General features: G+C 52.4%; 2 protein-coding genes and 1 pseudogene across 2 annotated transcripts; 1 reads left to right on the top strand and 2 right to left on the bottom strand.

Annotated features, from left to right (window-relative positions):
* The window catches only part of LOC138811019 (zinc finger protein 709-like), a 40,628-nt pseudogene extending 25,353 nt beyond the window's left edge, over nt 1-15,275 (bottom strand).
* Nucleotides 15,276-15,343: 68 nt separating this feature from the next.
* Nucleotides 15,344-16,291, top strand: LOC138811020 (olfactory receptor 10H2-like). Its single transcript, XM_069998498.1, has one exon. The coding sequence runs from the start codon at nt 15,344-15,346 to the stop codon at nt 16,289-16,291; it is 948 nt and encodes a 315-aa protein (XP_069854599.1).
* A 3,025-nt stretch (nt 16,292-19,316) lies between these two features.
* On the bottom strand, nt 19,317-20,264 carry LOC138811022 (olfactory receptor 10H1-like). Its single transcript, XM_069998499.1, has one exon. The coding sequence runs from the start codon at nt 20,262-20,264 to the stop codon at nt 19,317-19,319; it is 948 nt and encodes a 315-aa protein (XP_069854600.1).
* Between the last annotated feature and the right edge of the window lie 273 nt (nt 20,265-20,537).

The following is a 20,537-nucleotide window of genomic DNA, read 5'->3' on the forward strand; positions in this document are numbered from 1 at the left end:
TGGTCATGGACTTTCCTACTTGGGCTGGCTTTGAACTGTGATGCTCAGCTCTCTGCCTCCTGAGTAGCTAGGATTACAGGCGTGAGCCACCACAGGTACCTGGCTTCATCTTTACTTTCAAAAGTGGAAATTAGCTACATAACAAACAAGCCATGGGTAAACATAAAACTTATGTTTAGCTGGGTTCTGGTGGCTCACTCCTGTAATCCTAGCTACTTAGGAGGCTGAGATCTGAGGATCACAGTTCACAGCCAGCCCGGGCAGTTAAGTCTGTAGGACTCTTATCTCCAATTAACCATCAGAAAACCAGAAGTGGTGCTGTGGCTCAAGGGGTAGAGCGCTCTCCTTGAGCTGAAGAGTGCAAGGATAGTGCCCTAGCCCAGAGTTCAGGCCCCACAACCAGACCCAAAAAACAAAAAAGACCTTATGTTTAAAACTGTTCTTCCAGATGGTACAATTCTGGAGCATTTTATTTTTTTTAGTATTTTTCTGTTTGAGTTGTTGGTGGGGGTTTGATCCGTGCCTGAGCTTTTACTAAAGGCTAGTGAGTTGCCACTTGGAGCCACAGCTCTACTCCTGGAGCATTTTATATAAATCAATTCATCACAGACTTTTCACAGGACTGATGCTCAGTCATTCATCTCCATCACGATTTTTTTTGACAGGTTGAAAAGTATGTTTCACAAACAAGATTTTGAACCAATGTCCAAGGCTGATTTTCATGTGTCACTGGGGGTACCCGTCCTGGGGCTTGAACTCAGGGCCTGGGGCTGGATCCCCCTTGGGTTGCTCACTCAAGGCGGATACTCATCAATTAACCCACAACTATGACTTTCAGCTTTTTGCTGGCTAATTGGAGAGAACAGTCTCAGATTTCAGCCTCCTGAGTAACTAGGATTATAGTTACAAACCACCTGTGCCCAGGTGGTTTGGGGGGACAACTGAAATCTTTTGACCCTCTTCTACTCCCTTCTTTCTTCCCCTAGCACGCACTTTTATGTCTGTGAATTCAGTCGAGAGGCGGCGAGTCCTCTCCTTGAATGCTTGAGTATCTCATGCTGTTAAGTGAGGTGGTTCATACATCCTACTCTGTGGAATTCTCGCGCGTGTGGCTCTTTTCATGCCTCTGGAGGGACCCGTAGTAGGGGTAGGACTTCCCACACAGCTTGCACACATAGGGCTTCTCGCCCGTGTGAATCTGCTTGTGCCTTCGAAAATTGCTCAGGGAAGAAAAGGCTTTGCCACACTGTTCACACATGTAGGGCTTGTCCCCCGTGTGGATCCTCTCGTGACACTGCAAGGAGCTGTGGCCCACGAAGCCCTTGCCACACTGCTTGCACATGAACGGCTTCTCGCCCGTGTGAATGCGCTCGTGGATGCGGAAGGAACTGGAGGAGATGAAGCCCTTCCCGCAGTGCGTGCACACGAACGGCTTCTCCCCGGTGTGGATCATGCTGTGCCTGCGGATAGAGCTGGTGCAGGGGAAGGCTTTCCCGCACTGCTTGCACACGTAGGGCTTCTTCCCCGTGTGCACGCTCTCGTGGTAGCGCAGGGACGTGCGGCTGGTGAATTCCTTCCCGCAGATCTTACACACGTAAGGCCTCTCTCCAGTGTGCGTGCGGTTGTGCTGCTGGTAAGAGTTGTAGTACGCAAAGGCCTTTCCACAGTGTGTGCACACGTAGGGCTTCTCGCCCGTGTGGGTCCGTCTGTGCTGCTGGAAGTTGGTGAGGTAGCTGAAGGCTTTCCCACACTGCTCACACCCGTAGGGCTTCTCTCCGGTGTGAGCCCGGATGTGGCGTCGGATGCTGCTCAAGAAAGAAAAGGATTTTCCACACTCTTTGCACACATATGGCTTGGGGCCTGTGCGGGTGCTCCCCGGAGCAGCAGCGCCGGGGGAGGGAGAGGCCGAGTCTTTCCCAGCTCGCTCAGAACCACACGCGTTCCCGCCCGTGTCAATTTTCACGTAGACTTCGATGTCGTTGGGCCTCTGGGGGGCTTTCCAGCCCGGGGTGCCTTCACCCTGCTCCTTTCTAGAGATGGCCTCTGTAGGTTTCCGATTTCTCTGTGATCTAGAAGCAGGGAGGATTCCCGAGGGCAATGGGGGGGCGGGGAGGGGGGCTCCCCACACCCCATGCTCACCTGACTTTCTCCCCAAAGTCCTTCTGAATGGAAGTTGGAGGTGCCTGAACAATTTTTCATTTTGAGGGCCATCCTCTTCGTACACGAAGAGTCTCTCAAACACCTGATCTCTGTTTGGGGAAAAAAAGAAGAAGGGGACGCATGAGTAAGGTTTGGTTTACTAATTATTTTGTCTTGAGCCACTTGAGCCACGGTGTCACTTGTGGTTTTCTGGTGGTTCACTAGAGATGGAGTCTCACAGACTTTCCTGCCCGGGCTGGCTTTGAACAGTGATCCTCAGATCTCAGCCTCCTGAGTAGCTAGGACAGACGTGAGCCACGGGTGCCCAGCTTTATCTACATTTTACACTCAGAATTTGGAAGTTAATTTTGCACATTTTAATCAGTTTGTGCAGGGAAGAAAGTTTATACAAACTGAGCAATCAGAATGTGTCTTTTAGGGCTGGGAAGGTGGCTCAGTGCTAGAGCGCTTGCCTTGCATGCATGAGGCCCTGGGTTCGATTCCTCAGCACCACATAAGCAAAAAGAAAAAAGCCGAAAGTGGCACTGTGGCTCAAGTGGTAGAGCGCTAGCCTTGAGCTGAAGAGCTGAGGGACAGCACTCAGGCCCAGAGTTCAGGCCCCACGACCGGACCCCCCCCCCAAAAAAACAAAAAAACAAACAAAAAGAACCAGAATGCGTCTTTTGTGCCATTGTGTCTGTGTCCCCTGTGTCCTCAGTAGTGAGGATTTTAGCATCTGGCCTTCCGAGTTATAGAAAGACAACATTAAATAAAACAGGGCTCAACTTCTTGGCATGTTTTTGTTTTGTGGGAAATAAATTCGTCTGTGTGATGAAATTACCTCAGATTTCTCTCCCTTGCTTTGGAGGCATTTGGAACATTCTTATCTCCTTGTATTCCTCCTATATTATAGACCAAAAAGAGAAAAATTATGAATTATCCTACTTCACAGGATACTACCAGGCCTGTTAAAATCACCAAATCAGCCGGGCGCTGGTGGCTCCCGCCTGTCATCCGAGCTACTCAGGAGGCTGAGATCTGAGGATCGCAGTTCAAACCCAGACAGGCCAGGAAAGTCCATGAAACTCTTATCTCCAATAAATAAACCACCAGGAAACGAGAAGTAGTGCTAGACTTGAGCTGAAGAGCTGCGGGACAGCACCCAAGCCTAGAGTTTAAGCCCCAGAACCACCACCACCTACAACAACAAAAAGACCGAATCACACTTGCTGTCCCTCAGCTCAAGGTGAGCGCTCTACCACTTGAGCCACAGCACCACTTCTGTTTTTTCTGGTGGTTCATTGTCAGTAAGAGTCTCACAGACTTTCCTGTCTGGGCTGGCTTTGAACCAGGATCCTCAGATCTCAGCCTCTTGAGCACCTGGGATGACAGGGGTGAGCTCTCAGCTCCCTTGGTGAATTCATGTGCAGACACGCCCCGCCTTGGTGAGCAGGAAGCCCTAGTTTTCTCGTTGATCGAGTAGGAGCGAGACTTCACCTTCACCCACGCAGGCCAGGCTCCAGAGCGCGTCCAGCATCACCTCCCTGTACAGATTCTTCTGGGAAGGATCCAGAAGAGTCCATTCCTCTTCAGTGAAGGTCATGGCCACGTCCTCTAAGGTCACACAGTCCTGGAACCACAGAGAAGGTCAGGGAAGCCAGGTGCTGGTGGCACCGCCACCCACCTGCGATCCTAGCTACTCAGGAGGCTGAGAAATGAGGATCGATTATGGTTCAAAGCCAGCCTGGGCAGACTTTTTTCTCTTTTGGTTGGTCATGGGGCTTGAGTTCTGGGCCTGGGTGCTTTCTCCTTCTAATGATGGTGCTCTACCACTTGAACCACAGCTGCACTCCTGGCTTTCTGCTGGTTAACTGGAGACAAGAACTGTACCAACAGGCTGGGAAGGTGGCTCAGTGGTAGAGCGCTTTCCTTGCATGCATGAGGCCCTGGGTTCGATTCCTCAGCACCACATAAGCGGAAAAAGCCGCAAGTGCCACTGTGGCTCAAGTGGTAGAGCGCTAGCCTTGAGCTGAAGAGCTGAGGGACAGCGCCCAGGCCCAGAGTTCAAGCCCCAAAAATGATAATCTCCCCTCCCCCACCAAAGAGGAAAAAAATTTTTTTTGAAATGTTTATTCCACTTAGTAACCCTTAATCAGCCTACTAACTTAAACAACATCAGAAACAGGGCTGGCAATGTGGCTTAGGAGTAGAGTGCTTGCCTGGCATGCATGAAGCCCAGGGTTTGATTCCTCAGTACCACATACACAGAAAAAGCAAGTAGTGCTGTGGCTCAAGTGGTAGAGTGCTATCCTTGAGTAAAAGAAGCTCAGGGACAGCACCCAGGCCCAGAGTTCAAGCCCCAGGACTGGCAAAAAAAAACAGACATGGGGGCTGGGAGGTGGCTCAGTGGTAGAGCGCTTGCCTTGCATGCCTGAGGCCCTGGGTTCGATTCCTCAGCACCACATAAGCAAAAAGAAAAAAGCCGGAAGTGGCGCTGTGGCTCAAGTGGTAGAGCGCTAGCCTTGAGCTGAAGAGCTGAGGGACAGTGCCCAGGCCCAGAGTCCTGGCCCATGACTGAACTCAAAAAAAAAAAAAAAGTCTCCTGAAAGAGAGGATGTTTCTAAAACTAAAAAAAAAAAAAAAAAAACAGGTTTTAGAAGCTCATAAACAACTGAACAAGGTACTAAGAAAATCAGTGAATAAGCAGGGAAATTATTCTTCTAAGAAGGGATATATGACTAGTACACAAATATGACCAAGAAGACAGACATCAGAAATAGAAGTGGTCACACTAATCTCCCAGGAAATTTAAAGGGCCACCAGGATTATTGTACACACTAAATGATAATTAAGGGTTAAGTGATTAAATCATTTTTGGGGGGGGTTGATTGTGGGGCTTAACTCGGGGCCTGGGCGCTGTCCCTCAGCTCTTCAGCTCAAGGCAAGCGCTCTACCACTTGAGCCACAGGGCCACTTCCGGTTTTATGGTGGTTTACTGGAGATCAGCGTCTTGTGGATCTTCCTGCCCAGGCTGGCCTGGCTTTGAACCGAGATTCTCAGATCTCAGCCTCTTTTTTTTTGGGGGGGGGGGGTGGGGTGGGGATCTGGTCATGGGGCCTGAACTCTGGGCCTGGGCGCTGTCCTTCAGCTCTTCAGCTCAAGGCTAGCGCTCTACCACTGGAGCCACAGCACCACTTCTGGCTTTTTTTCTTTTTGCTTATGTGGTGCTGAGGAATCAAACCCAGGGCCTCAGGCATGCAAGGCAAGAGCTCTACCACTGAGCCACCTTCCCAGCCCTGATCTCACCCTCTTAAGTAGCAAGGATTACAGGTGTGAGCCTTCAGGGCTTGGCTAAACCACTTTTTTGAGAGAATCAATCTATGAAAGCTCAGATAAGACAAACAATAACGAGCCTATATAAAGAAACTAAGAAAAGCCAATGCTGATGGCTCACACCTGGAATCCCTAACCACTCAGGAGGTTGAGATCTGAGGATGGCGGTTTGAAACCAGCCCAGGCAGAAAAGTACTTGAGCTTTTTTTGTTCTTTTGCTGACTAGGGTTTGAACTCTGGCCCAAGACACTGTCCCTCATATATTTTTTCCCCTCAAGGCTAGCACTCTACCGCTTGAACCACAGCACCACTGCCAGCTTTTTTTTTTTTTGCCAATCCTGGGGCTTGAACTCCGTACCTGGGCACTGTCCCTGAGCTGCTTTTGCTAGCACTCTACCACTTGAGCCACAGCACTACTTCTTACTTTTTCTGTGTATGTGGTGCTGAGGAATCGAACCGTGGGCTTCATACATGCTAGGGGAGCGCTCTACCATTGAGCCACCTTCCCAGCCCCAACTACTTCCAGCTTTTTTGTGAGTAGTTGATAGGAGGTAAGTTTTACAGACTGGCCTGAAGCCGGTGGCACAGCCTGTAATCCCAACACCTCAATAGTTAATTGCCTTTATCGCTGTGTTACATGCAGTTGTATATCACAACCTACAGTTAAGAGCTATTAAGTGATTTTGTTTTGTTTTGTTGTTTGGTGCCATCCTGTGGTTTGAACTCAGGGCCTGGGTACTTTTTCGCTGAAGACTAGTGCTCTACCACTTGAGCCACATACAGCAGCACATCTGGCTTTTTGGTGGTTCATCGGAGTGAGTCTCACGGACTTTCCTGCCACGGCTGGCTCGGAACCACAGATCCTCAGATCTCAGCCTCCAGATTAGCTGGGATTACAGGTGGAATCCATCAGCCTCTCCACCCCCTCTGTTTTCTTAACACAGAGCTGAAAATTGCTCACCAAGGAAAAACACTCAGCCACACCTCCCACCCAAGAGCAGCGATTAAAGGCCCCCCGCCCCTTTCAATTGTGGATTAAAAGCCAGAAGCAAAGTAACACCCACCCCTACACCCTGTCACACCCTCGTTAACCAATTACAAAACCCTAGGACCTGTTTAGTTCCTAAAAGGATTTAACTCCCGTTAGTAGAAACAAAACAATACAAAATGAAAGGGAACAAACTTTCTTAAATTCCTCTTCTACCTCCAAGCCCGGGAGCCTCCACCCAAGCCCAGGCCAGACCCAGCCTCCAATTCCTCCCTGCAGTCTCCAAAAGAGGCCAGCATCAGGGAATATCCCTGAGGAAGGAGGAACGAGGCCCCACAGAACCAACATTCGTGGGTGTGCGTGTGTCTGTCCTCCGGGGGCTTGAACTCAAGGCCTGCACACTGCCCCTGAGCCTTTTCCACTCGAGTCAGTGCTCAACTGTGGAGCCACAGCCCCACTTCCGGCTTAAGAGTCTCTCCGACTTTGAACTTGGGATCTCTGCTTCCCGAGTGCCGGGGATTACAGGCGTGAGCCACTGATTGCTGACTCACCTTTTTCCCCCCCTTTAAACGTTAGAAACAGGCCAGGACCAGAACGATTTCCATCAGAAAGAGCCCATCTCCCCAGGTGGGCACACCTGCCCCCTCTTTTTTCTCAAGACCCAATACTTAGGGACTTACTGTCAAGAGTCCCCCTCCTCCCCCCAGCCTGGGGACACAGGACCCAGGTGGAGGAAGGCTCACTCCAGGCTGGTGATGTGATCAAACTAGCTCGTCGTCCTGGAATCACCCTGAGGGCGGGCGAGGCTGGCTGGGGCCGGCCTACCATCGGTGGGGGTGTCTGGGGGAAGCCCCGGAGACCACCGGGCTTCCCCTGCTGGTAACGTCCCACCCTACCTGCCCAGACGCCAGGCCTCCCGGACTCACCATAGCTGTCTTCCGAGGTGTCAGCCCCACTCCACGATCAGCAACTCAACTCTAGAGCCCAGCCAGCGAGCGCACACGTGCAGTACGGGAGTCTGCAAAGGAAAATGAGAAAGCCTACCTCCCCGGACGCATTTGAGCAACTTGTAAGCCCCGCCTCGGCCGCCCGGGTTGATTGGCCTGTGGTTAAATGCCCAACCCTGAAGGTGGAGTGCTGGGGAAGCAGCTCTCCGCCCCAGGGCAGGGGAAATCTAGGGAGGAATTCCAGCCACAGATTTTGCTAATCTGAGCTTCTTCCTGGGGCAAGAATGTGGCCCGGTTTGGGGCTGGGGGGTGGGCAATAATTGTAGATTGGCAGAACTGGCTCCTGCGTGGTCAGGATTTTCCTTTGCCTTTCTGCGTGTGCACGGGTGTTGGGACTTGAATTCAGGGCCTGGGCGTTGGCCCTGAGCTTTTTTTTTTGTGCTCAAGGTTGGTGTTCTACCACTTACGTCACAGCACTACTTCTGGCTTCTTTTGTGGCCTGGCTGGGGGGGGGGGGGGGTGGGGCGATGGTTCACTTGAGATTAGAGTCTCACCGACTTTCCTGTCTGGGCTGGCGTGGAACCGCGATCCTCAGATCTCAGCCTCCTGAGTAAAGCAGGCCTGAGCTACCCAGGCCTCCAGGGCACTAATCTGACTCATTTAGGGCTTTGTGAAGCCAGATTCTTTGGGTTGGCTAGACTAAAGGATTGTCTTTGTTGTGCTAATGAAAGATCCGGGGTGAGGTGAGGGGGGTCCTCCAGGTAACTTCTGGACCGACCATGGCCAGGCAGTCCTGGAGAATGAGACCGCAGGACCCTCCTGCCCAGGGTTTGGAGAACTGCCGGACCCTCAACGCCTCCCCCCATCTGTGCCCCACACTCATTCCGTTTGGCTGTTCCTGCGGTCCCAGTTTTATCTTCCGCTGCTTGTGACGGTCCATTACTTATTATTTATTGGGAGTCAGTCGTGGGGCTTGAACCCAGGGCCTGAGCACCACCCCTGAGCTTGCTTGCTTTTCTTTTTCTTTTTTTTCTTTTCTTGCTCAAGGCTGGTGCTCATATCACTGGAGCCAAGGCTCCACTTCCAGCTTCCGGGTGGTTCACTGGACATAAGAGTCTCACAGAAGCCAGGCATGAGTGGCTCACGATTGTAATTCCAGCTACTTAGGAGGCTGAGATCTGAGGATCATGGTTGGAAGCCAGCAGCAGCAGGAAAGTCTGTGAGACTCTTATCTCCAATGAACCACCAGAAAACCACAAGTGAAGCTGTGGCTCAAGAGGTAGAGTGCTAACCTTGACCTCTTTTGCTCAGGGACAGCGCCCCGGCCCTGAGTTCAAACCCCAGGATCAGCACACACACACACACACACACACACACACACACACACACACACACACACACACACACACACACACACACACACACACACACACACACACACACACACACATGGAAAGAAGAGAAAGAAAGAGGAAGGAAGCAGGAAGCAGGGAAGAAAGGCAGACATAAAGGTCTAGATTAGTAAATCTCCTGTCTGGGTGTATTGGAGACCTGGTTTTCTGGGTTACTCACTTGATGGATTTATAATCTGACACCTTTATTCAGATGTGGAGAAGCAAGTCACTAGGGGCTTGACCTGGGGGCTCATTTCCACCCAGCCTTTCTCTCTCCTCCCCTGCCGGCCCCCCTTTTTTTTGGTCGGTCGTGGGGCTTGAACTCTGGGCCTGGGTGCTGTCCCTGTACTCTTCAGCTCAAGGCCAGTGTTCTACCACTTGAGTCACAGTGCCACTTCCGGTTTTTGGGTGGTTTATTGGAGATAAGAGTCTCACAGATGTTCCTGCCCCGGCTGGCTTTGAACCTCAATCCTCAGATCTCAGCCTCCTGAGTAGCTAGGATGACAGGTGTGAGCCACCAGCGCCTGGCCCCCACCCCTTTTTTTGTTGTTGTTGTTGGTCATGGGGCCTGAACTCTGGGCTGGGCGCTGTCTCTCAGCTCTTCAGCTCAAGGCTAGCGCTCTACCACTTGATCCACAGCACCACTTCTGGCTTTTTCTCCCTATGTGGTGCTGAGGAATTGAACCCAGGGCCTCATGTATGCAAGGCGAGCGCTCTACCACTGAACCCCCTTCCCAGTCCCTCTTTTCTTTTCTTGTGTTTTCTTTCTGTGTGGGTGCTGGGACTTGAATTTGGGGCCCGGACACTGCCGTTCCTGAGCTTTTTCACTCCAGGCTAGTGCTCTATCTACCACCTTGGCACAGCTCTACTTCTGGCTTGTTTTGGTGGTTTATTGGAGATAAGAGTCTCCCAGCGGCCGGGTGTCGGTGGCTCACTCCTGTAATCCTAGCTACTCAGGAGGCTGAGATCTGAGGATCGTGGTTCAAAGCCAGCCCGGGCAGGAGAGACCGTGAGACTCCTATCTCCAATAAAACCACCAGAAAACCGGAAGTGGCGCTGTAGCTCCAGTGGTAGAGCGCTCGCCTTGAGCTGAAGAGCTGAGGGACAGCGCCCAGGCTTCCCTGCCCTGACTGCCTTTGAACTGTGATCTTCAGCGCTCAGCCTCCAGAGTAGCTGGGCTGACAGGCAGGAGCATTGGTGCCCAGCAGGTTCTTTCTGACTTTAGTTATTATAGAAGGACAGGGGGGACAGGCATCTGTCTTCCTAAAAGCCAGAGGGTGACATGAGTAGTGGAAGTGGGCTCCAGGAAGAAGGAGAGGGAAAATGAAAATGGAGGGACAGGGAGGAAAGAGTGGGGGGAGGGAGGGACAGAGGGATAGGAAGGGACAGAGAAGCCAGGCACTGTGGCTCACGCCTGGAGTACTAGTACAGAAGGGCCCAGATCTGAGGACCACGGCTCAGAGCTAGCTCCCTGCAGGAAAGTCTGTGAGACTCTTGGCTTCAATTAACCAAAAAGTCAGAAGTGGAGCTGTGGCTCACGTGGTAGAATGCCAGCTTGAGCAAGAAAAGCTCAGGGACTATGCCAGGCCTTGAATTCAAACCCTAGGACAAGCACAATGAAAGAAAAAGAAAGAAAGAGAGAAAGGAAGAAAAGAAGAAAGAAATGAAGGAAGGAAGGAAGGAAGGAAGGAAGGAAGGGGAAAATGGATACAAGAAAGTTAGATGATGGTTAGTTATGGGGCTTGAACTCAGGGCCTGGGCAACTGTCTCTGAGCCCTTTTGCTCAAGGCTAGTGTTCTGCCACTTTTTTGGGGGAGGGGGTCTGGTCATGGGGCCTGAACTCTGGGCCTGGGCGCTGTCCCTCAGCTCTTCAGCTCAAGGCTAACGCTCTACCACTTGAACAATAGCGCCACTTCCGTATTTTTTTTGTGTGTGTGTGCTTATGTGGTACTGAGGAATGGAACCCAGGGCCTCAGGCATGCAAGGCAAGCACTCTACCACTGAGTCACCTTCCCAGCCCCACTTTTTTTTTTTTGTCCTGGGGCTTGAACTTGGGGACTGGGCACTGTCCTTGAGCCTCTTTGTGTTCAGGGCTAGTACTCTACCACTTGAGCCACATCCCACTTCTGGCTTTTGCTGAGTGGCTGAGTGAAGCGTCTCATCCACTTTCTCTGCCTGGGCTGGCTTTGAACCATGATCTTCAGATCTCAGCCTCCTGAGTAGATATGATTGCAGGTGTGAGCCACTGGTGCCCAGCTGGATGGGTAGTTTGGCAAATTAGATACATATGGATAATTAGACATATAATAGATAATTAGGAAAGTAGGTTGATAGGCTATGAATAATTTCATAGATGATAGAAAATTAGAGAGAAAAATAAATACATTCTGGGCGCTGGTGGCTCACTGTGTAGTCCTAGGTACCCCAAGGTGGAGATCTGAGGAACATGGTTTGAAGCCAACCTGGGTAGGAAACTCTGTGAGACTCTTATCTCCAATTAGCTACCAGAAAACCAGAAGTAGAGTTGTGGCTCAAATGGTAGAGCACCAGCCGTACACCAGTGGCTCACACCTGTCATCCTAGCTACTCAGGAGGCTGAGATCTGAGGATCTTGGTTCAAAGCCAGCCTGGGCAGGAACATTTGTGAGATTCTTATCTCCAATAAAGCACTAGAAAACCGGAAGTGGCGCTGTGGCTCAAGCGGTAGAGCCCTCACCCTTGAGCTGAAGAGCTAAGGGACAGAGCCCAGGCCCAGAGTTCAAGCCCCATGACCGACAACAAAAAAAAGATAAATATATAATGGATAATTACATAAATAGATAATGAGATAATTAAATAACTATGAAGGATTGATAATAATTAGCTGAAAGATCATAAGACAGATGATGGAACCACAGATAATTAAATGACAGATCCTTGACGGAGGATTGCTAGCTAATTAATAGATAGTAGGGATGGTAGATGGTGGATGGAGAGATGGAGGAGAGACAGTGGATAGATGGATCCCAGGAGGAGGCTGGGGGGGGGGGTGATCCCATGTCCCCTGGCACCCCCTCGGCCTGGTAGTGCCCGACTCCCTCCCTGCCCTGTGGCAGGCCTGCGGGAATGCGGCCCTGGGGAGGAACCCCAGCCGCAGAGGTAAAGCTGGGGCCCCGAGGTTGGGGCTGGGCTGCAGGGCCTCCCCAAAGGTGAGCCAAGAAGGGAACCCGCCTTTCCTACCAGGGAGGTGTGTGAGGCTAAAGCAGCAGCTGGGGAGTCTGGACCAGAGAAGGCCTGTGATCGGAGGAGGCTGCAGGCGGGAGAAGATGGCCAGCAGCCCCGCTCTGCCTGTGTGCTGGTCCTGGCCCGGCTTGCTCCCTGGTCACTGCGTCCCCGGTCGGTTCTGAGGTGAGCTTGAATGTGTCATTCTGCACAGAGTGTTTGTCCCCAAAGCCAGTGTGTGTGTGTGTGTGTGTGTGCGTGCGTGTGTGTGTGTGTGTATGCGCGCGTGTGTGTGCGTGCACACACGTGCTGGTCCTGAAGCTTGAACTTAGGGCCTGGGAGCTGTCCTTGGCCTTTTTCACTCAAAGCTGGCGTTCTACCACTTGAGCCGCAGCTCGATCCTGGCTTTTCTGGGCGGTTCATGGGAGATAAGAGGCTCACAGACTGTTCTGCCTGGTCTGGCTTTGAACTTTGATCCTCAGGTTTCAGCCTCCTGAGTAGACAGGCGGGAGCCACCAAGGGGCCAGGTTAGGATCGCCTTCAATTCCACCAGGAATGAGTGTGAGCTCTCTGCCTTGAACTTCACAGCCTGTGCTCACCCCCTGTTCCTTCCTGCACTTGGCCAGCTTGCAGGGACTCCTCTAGCAATGGTCCTTTAGCACAAGCCCTCCCTGTGACAGAACTTCCTGCTGAGCGTCTGTGGCCCTGGGATCTCAGTTTGGAACTTTGGAGCTCCGGGGAGGGGCTCTGCTCCTGTGGCCGCAGGTCCCTTTGTCCACAATGGGATGGACTAGGGCCGCTTGCCTTTGTTTTCTGTGCTTTGTTTCTAGTTGATAAATAAAGCTGGGAGCCAGTGGCTCACACCTGTCATCCCAGCGACTCCAGTGGCTGAGACCTGAGGATTGCCGCTCTAAGCCAGCCCAGGCAGGAAAGTCCAAGAGACTCTTATCTCCAATGAACCACCGGAAAACTGCAGGTGGCATTGTGGCTCAAGGGGTAGAGCTTTCGCCTGGAACAAAAGAGCTCAGGGATAGTACCAAGCCCGAGTTCAAGCCCCATGACCAGCACACGTGCAAACAGACACACACACACACACACACACTCACACACATAATTGTTATTATAAAGGCGATATACAGAGGGGCTATGGTTAGAAAAATCAGGTACTAGGGACTGGGAAGGTGGATTAGTGGAAGAGTGGTTACCTAGCATGCATGAAGCCCTGGGTTTAGTTCCTCAGTACCACATACACAGAAAAAGCTGGAGGTGGTGCTGTGACTCATGGTAGAGCACTAGCCTTGAGGACAGGGGCTCAGGGACAGTGCCAGGCCCTGAGTTCCAAGCTCCAGGATTGGAAATAAAAAATAAAAAGTCAGGTAAAGGAGTACATTTATTTTCTTTTATTCTGCTAATCCTGGGGCTTAAACTCCGGGCCTGGGCACTGTCCCTGAGCTTCTTTTGCTCAAGGCTAGCACTCTATCACTTGAGCCACAGCACTACTTCTAGCTTTTTCTGTGTATGTGGTGCTAAGGAATTGAACCTAGGGCTTCATGCATGTTAGGCAAGTACTGTACCACTGAGTCATATTTTCAGCCCTCTTACTGTTATTATAAAGGTGTTGAGTGGGGATACAGTTATGTAAGTCAAATAAAGAGCAAATTTCTTTTTTTTTTTTTTTTTGGGTCCAGTCATGGAGCCTGAACTCTGGGTCTGGGTGCTGTCCCTCAGCTCTTCGGCTCAAGGCTAGCGCTCTACCACTTGAGCCACAGCGCCACTTCTGGCTTTTTTCTTTTTGCTTATGTGGTGCTGAGGAATCGAACCCAGGGTCTCATGCATGCAAGGCAAGCGCTCTATCACTGAGCCACCTTCCCAGCCCCAAGAGCACATTTCTTTTGGGACAATGTGATCCCTTCCCTCACTTTCTCCCAGTTAATTATTTTTATTTTTGTTAGTCCTGGGGCTTGAACTCAGGGCCTGGGCACTGTCCCCAAGCCATTTTGTGCTCAAAGTTAGCACTCTACTATGTGAGCCATAGTACCACTTCCGGTTTTCTGGTGGTTCACTGGAGATAAGAGTCTCCCAGACTTTCCTGCCTGGGCTGGCTTTGAACCATGATCCTCAGATCTCAGCCTCCTGAGTAGCTAGGATGACAGGCGTGAGCCACTGGCACCCAGTTGCAGTTACATTTTACATAGAATTTCATATACTTTACTTGGGCTAACCTTGAGATTATGATCCTCCTACTTCTATTTCCTAATTAGCTGGCTGTTTCTTTCTGTATTTATTTATTTATTTATTTTTTTGTCAGTCATGGGGCCTGAACTCTGGGCCTGGACGCTGTCCCTGAGCTCTTCAGCTCAAGGTGAGTGCTCTACCACTTGAGCCACAGCGCCACTTCTGGTTTTCTGAGTGGTTTATTGGAGATCAGAGTCTCACGGACTTTCCTGCCAGAGCTGGCTTTGAACTGCGATCCTCAGAACTCAGCCTCCTGAGTGGCTAGGATTACAGGCATGAGCCACCGGCGCCTGGCTCTTTCTGTATATTCTTACCTCCTACAATTAGGCCTTTTAACCCGTCTATATCGCCTCTTTGAATCTGGTATTGTGAGCACGGCAGTTTCTATCTCTCTTCAAAGACTTTTTGCTGAGCACTGTGTCATGCTAGTGACTCAAGAGGCCAAGATCTGAGTGAAGATCATGGCTCCAAAGCCAGGCCAAGGAGCAAAGTCTGTGCAATTCTTCCTTCCTTCCTTCCTTCCTTCTTTCCTTCCTTCCTTCCTTCCTTCCTTCCTTCCTTCCTTCCTTTCCTTCTTTCTTTCTTTCCTTCCCTCCTTCCTTCTTTCTTTCCTTCCCTCCTTCCTTCTTTCTTTCTTTCTTTCGTCCTGTTTTGTGTCTTGAACTCTGGGCCCGGGCGCTGTCCCTCAGCTCTTCAGCTCAAGGTGAGTGCTCTACCACTTGAGCCACAGCATCACTTCCAGTTCTCTGGTGGCTGAGCCACTTTGTACAATTCGTATATATAGCTAACCAGTAGAAAGCCAGGAGTGCAGCTGTGGTTGAAGTGGTAGAACACCAGCATTAGAAGGAGAGAGCTCAGGGACCGCGCCCAGGCCCTGAGTTTAAGACCCAGGACTGGCACATATATAATTGTATAGTTTAATTTGTATGTATATAAATAGTTTAATTTGTACATATAGTTTAATGTATATATAGTTTAATTTCCTTTTTCATATACTGGCAGATGAACTAGTTGCAGCGGGTTCAGGTGAAGCACCATCGCCTCTGTCCCTCCGTCCACACGGCCCTGGCTCTCCTTCCCTGTCCCCTCCCCAGGACATGGCCACCATGCCGGACCCCAACTCCACTTCCCTGTCTGAGTTCATCCTGCTGGGCTTCTCCGCCTTCCCCCGCCTGCAGCCCCTCTTCTTCCTGCTCTTCCTGCTCATGTACCTCTCCACGTTGCTAGGCAACCTGCTCATCATGGCCACCGTGGGCCTGCAGCGCGGCCTCCACACGCCCATGTACCTCTTCCTCTGCACCCTGTCCCTGTCCGAGCTCCTGTACACCGTGGCCATCATCCCGCGCATGCTGGCCGACCTGCTGGCCGCCCGCCACGCCATCGCCCTGCCGGCCTGCGCCTGCCAGATGTTCTTCTCCTTCTCCTTCGGCTTCACCCACTCCTTCCTGCTCACCGTCATGGGCTACGACCGCTACGTGGCCATCTGCCACCCCCTGCGCTACTGCGCGCTCATGGGCCCGCGCGGCTGCGCCTGCCTGCTGGGCTGCTCCTGGGCCGGCGGCTTCCTCATGGGGCTGGTGGTGACGGCGGCCATCTTCCACCTCCACTTCTGCGGGCCCAATCGCATCCGCCATTTCTTCTGCCACGTGCCGCCGCTGCTGAAGCTGGCCTGCGGCCACGGCGTGCAGCCCGTGGCCAGGGCGGTGGGGCTGGTGTGCATCGCCGCCCTGCTGGGCTGCTGCCTCCTCATCCTCCTGTCCTACGCCTCCATCCTGGGCACCATCCTGAGGATGCCCTCGGCCGAGGGCCGCCGCAAGGCCTTCTCCACCTGCGCCTCCCACCTCACCGTGGTCGTCGTGCACTACGGCTTCGCCTCGGTCATCTACCTCACGCCCAGGGGCCCCCCGGCTCTGGAGGGGGACACCCTGATGGGCACCACCTACACCGTCCTCACGCCCTTCCTCAGCCCCATCATCTTCAGCCTCCGGAACAAGGAGCTCAAAGCCGCCATGAAGAAGACCTTCCTGCACAAATTCAGCCTCCAGCACATGTGAAGAGGCCGGGCCTCTGGTGCGAATGGCTTGGGAAGGAGAGACACGCACGGCACCCTAGGCATGAGTCTTATTACATGCACCAGTCCTGGGGCTGGAACTCGGGGCCTGGGCACTGTTGTCCTTGAGCTTTTTCCCTCAAGGCTGGTGCTCTACCACTTGAGCCACAGCTCCGCTTCCTGCTTTTTGGGTAGTTAGTTGGACAGAAGAGTCTCATGGGGTTTCCTGCTTGAAGGGACTTTCAACTGTGATCCTCAGACCTCAGTCTCCTGGGATGATAGGTGTGAGCCACCAACGCTCAGTCGTGGGTCTTGAACTCTGGGCCTGGGTGCTGTCCCTCAGCTCTTCAGCTCAAGGTGAGCTACCTCTTGAGCCATAGAGCTACTTCCTAGTCTAGGCTTTTAGGGCTGATTTGCACTCTGTTGTTGGGATTGTGAGTTCCATTTCCTTGATGACAAAGAGCAGGCATTCAATGTTCCTCTTTTGTGTGTGTGTGTGTCAGATGTGGGACCTGAACTCTGGGCCTGGGCGCTGTCCCTGATCTTTTCAGCTCAAGGCTAACGCTCTACCACTTGAGCCTCAATGCCACTTCCAGCTTTTTCTGCATATGTGGTGCTGAGGAATTGAACCCAGGGCCTCATGCATGCAAGGCAAGCACTCTACCACTGAGCCACCTTCCCAGCCCCCTCAATGTTCCTCTTGGGGAAGGAATTTCCTTGACAAAGATGTCTGTGTGGATTCCCTGTCACCAGAGGGAAAGTCAGTGTGTTGTGGTTTAGTTCATGAACTGTAGATTACTTTCTAAAATCCAGAGGAGGCTGAAAGGCTGGCATGACAGCTCATGCACGTAAGCTCAGTGACCCAGGAGGCTGAGATCTGAGGATCGTAGTTCAAAGCCAGCCTGGGCAGAAAAGTCTGAGAGACTCTTATCTCCAGTTAACCGGCAAAAAAAGCTGGAAGTGGAGCTGTGGTTTGAGTGATTCAGCCGTAAGGGGAACAGCTCAGGGACGGGGAGCTCAGGCTTTGAGTTCCAGCCCTAATTACTAGCGCACACACACACACACACACACACACACACAAAATTGGATGTTTATATGCATCTTATGATCACTCTACTGTTTCATAAATATATATACAGATATAGTTTACAATAAAGCAAATGATTTTGAATGAATTGCATTGCATTAAACAGTATTTATTTTGATTCTTGAATGCTTCGTGGCCACTTAAGTCGGTTGCCCTAATGTGCCCGCTTCACCTGCTCCTCCTGCTCCCTGAAGACCAAACATTTCTTTTTCTTTTTTTGTCTCTAAAGACCAAAACTAGAAGCCATCGTTATTTTTTTTTTTCTGGTGACAGAAAATAGGGATAAGTGTGAATCCTCAGTGTACGCCAGCCAGCATTTTGGGGGTGATCACGTACACTACTTGGTGGAGCCCCTTCTCCTCGGTTATCACCCTCCCCCCCCATCTCCTGCCTTGAACCAGCTTCCACGCTCTGGATGTCTCCCAGCCCCGCAGTTCTGGCTGTGTGCCATTCTGGGTTCAGTGTTCCTTCGGGTCGCGTTCCTTGGTCTCCCCAAGGCTGAGAGCTCAGAGGGGTGATTAAGGAAACTGTCTACAGAGGTGGGCAGTGGGCAGAGACCGCCAGGCTGGTGTGGCACCGCCTCTGAGCTAATCCAGACCAGGCGTTGCCATGCGAACTGCCAGACTCTAAGGCCAGACCAACACAGATCCCAAAACCTGAGGATGCGCCCATTCCTCCCGGGTGATCCCATGGGATTTGCCCCCAAAGCAGACCCATTATCTCTAGGTGACTTGGAATAATTAACACAGTGTAAGCCCGAGCCAGGGACTCCCACCTCTCGTCCCAGCTACTCTGGAGGCTGAGAACTTGAGGATTTCAGTTCCAATCCAGCCCCAGGCAAGAAAAACCTAGGAGAGTCTTCTTACCACTTCTAGAAAACTGGAAGTGGAGCTGTGGCTCAAATGCTAGCCTTCAGCGAAAATAACCCAGAGACATTATTGCCCAGGACCTGAGTTCAAACTCCACAATGCACCCCTTCAAAAAATAAAAGAAGAAGAAGAAGAAAGAAAAGACCAGTTGACGGGAAGAACCAGACTGCTGGCCTGAGCGGTAGCTCTTTCTAACTTTTATTGCATAAAACAAGAAAATAAACTTCAGGTGGTTTTCATTACTATGTAAATTGCGTAAAGGTTTTACAATCTGAGCGCTCCATACTGGGTCGTATCAGACATAGGAGAAGTCTTCCATTTTCACATTGCATTGTGGGTTTGTGTGGTTTGGAGTATTAGATGACTCTAAATTTGTGTATGTGGGGCGTGTGTGTGTGTGTGTGTGTGTGTGTGTGTGTGTGCGCGCGCGCACTAGTCCTGGGCTTGAACTCCGGGCCTGGGCACTATCCCAGAGCTACTTTTGCTCAAGGCTAGCGCACTACCACTTGAGCCATAGCACCACTTCCAGCTTTTTCTGTGTCTGTGGTGCTGAGGAATCGAACCCAGGGCTTCACGCACACTAGACAAGCGCTCTGCCACTGAGCCACGCCCAGCCCCATGTCTCTTCATCTTGACAAAGGAAAGACAAACCTCAGGCTCTGGTGTCTGGTGCCTGTCATCCCAGCTGCTGAGGAGGGCTGAGAGCTGAGCATCATCGCCAAAGCCCCAAACACACGGCATGCTCTTATCTCCAAAGAACCACCAAAAAGCTGGAAGTGCAGGGCTGGAAAGGTGGCTCAGTGGCAGAGCGCTTGCCTGGCGTGCAGGAAGCCCTGGGTTCCATTCCTCAGTACCACCTACACAGAAAAAGCCGGAAGTGGCGCTGTGGCTGAAGTGGTATAGAGTGCTAGCCTTGAGCAAAAGAAGCTCAGAGACAGTGCACAGGCCCCGAGTTCAAGACCTACGACCGATGACAACAACAAAAACAGATAAGGGGGAGTGTGGTTCGCATGGAAGCCCAGAGCCTGTTTGAGGAGAGGAATGGGGTGAGGGGCGGCAGGGTGCCCGGGTCATTACTGCTTCTCTGGGTAGAGTTTGTGCAGGAAGGTCTTCTTCATGGCAGCTTTGAGCTCCTTGTTCCGGAGGCTGAAGATGATGGGGCTGAGGAAGGGCGTGAGGACGGTGTAGGTGGTGCCCATCAGGGTGTCCCCCTCCAGAGCCGGGGGGCCCCTGGGCGTGAGGTAGATGACCGAGGCGAAGCCGTAGTGCACGACGACCACGGTGAGGTGGGAGGCGCAGGTGGAGAAGGCCTTGCGGCGGCCCTCGGCCGAGGGCATCCTCAGGATGGTGCCCAGGATGGAGGCGTAGGACAGGAGGATGAGGAGGCAGCAGCCCAGCAGGGCGGCGATGCACACCAGCCCCACCGCCCTGGCCACGGGCTGCACGCCGTGGCCGCAGGCCAGCTTCAGCAGCGGCGGCACATGGCAGAAGAAATGGCGGATGCGATTGGGCCCGCAGAAGTGGAGGTGGAAGATGGCCGCCGTCACCACCAGCCCCATGAGGAAGCCGCCGGCCCAGGAGCAGCCCAGCAGGCAGGCGCAGCCGCGCGGGCCCATGAGCGCGCAGTAGCGCAGGGGGTGGCAGATGGCCACGTAGCGGTCGTAGCCCATGACGGTGAGCAGGAAGGAGTGGGTGAAGCCGAAGGAGAAGGAGAAGAACATCTGGCAGGCGCAGGCCGGCAGGGCGATGGCGTGGCGGGCGGCCAGCAGGTCGGCCAGCATGCGCGGGATGATGGCCACGGTGTACAGGAGCTCGGACAGGGACAGGGTGCAGAGGAAGAGGTACATGGGCGTGTGGAGGCCGCGCTGCAGGCCCACGGTGGCCATGATGAGCAGGTTGCCTAGCAACGTGGAGAGGTACATGAGCAGGAAGAGCAGGAAGAAGAGGGGCTGCAGGCGGGGGAAGGCGGAGAAGCCCAGCAGGATGAACTCGGTCACTGTGGAGCGGTTGGCGCCCTGCATGGAGCGGGGCTGCGGGTGACAGGGGACCGGGCAGCTGCTGAGGGTGGCCCGCGTGGGCTAGCACTTATTCTGATCCCGCTCGATCGTCACGCTGTGATGGAAGCCCAGGACCGTTATTTTGATCATTAGTATTATCATTATGTTATTACGATTAACCTCCTTTTATTTGAAGGCTGTCAACATACTCTGAGAACATCAGAACTTACCAAAACAAAGAAAAATTGTTCAGCCAGGCACTGGCGGCTTACGCCTGTCATCCTAACTACTCAGGAG

This window comes from Dipodomys merriami, unplaced genomic scaffold, assembly GCF_024711535.1.
Source record: "Dipodomys merriami isolate MVZ:Mamm:240054 unplaced genomic scaffold, mDipMer1.0.p SCAF_519, whole genome shotgun sequence".
NCBI lineage: Eukaryota > Metazoa > Chordata > Mammalia > Rodentia > Heteromyidae > Dipodomys > Dipodomys merriami.

Bases quoted from the DNA above. Each gene is read 5' to 3' on its own strand.
- LOC138811020 (XM_069998498.1), top strand. From the start codon at position 15,344: ATGCCGGACCCCAACTCCACTTCCCTGTCTGAGTTCATCCTGCTGGGC.
- LOC138811022 (XM_069998499.1), bottom strand. From the start codon at position 20,264: ATGCAGGGCGCCAACCGCTCCACAGTGACCGAGTTCATCCTGCTGGGC.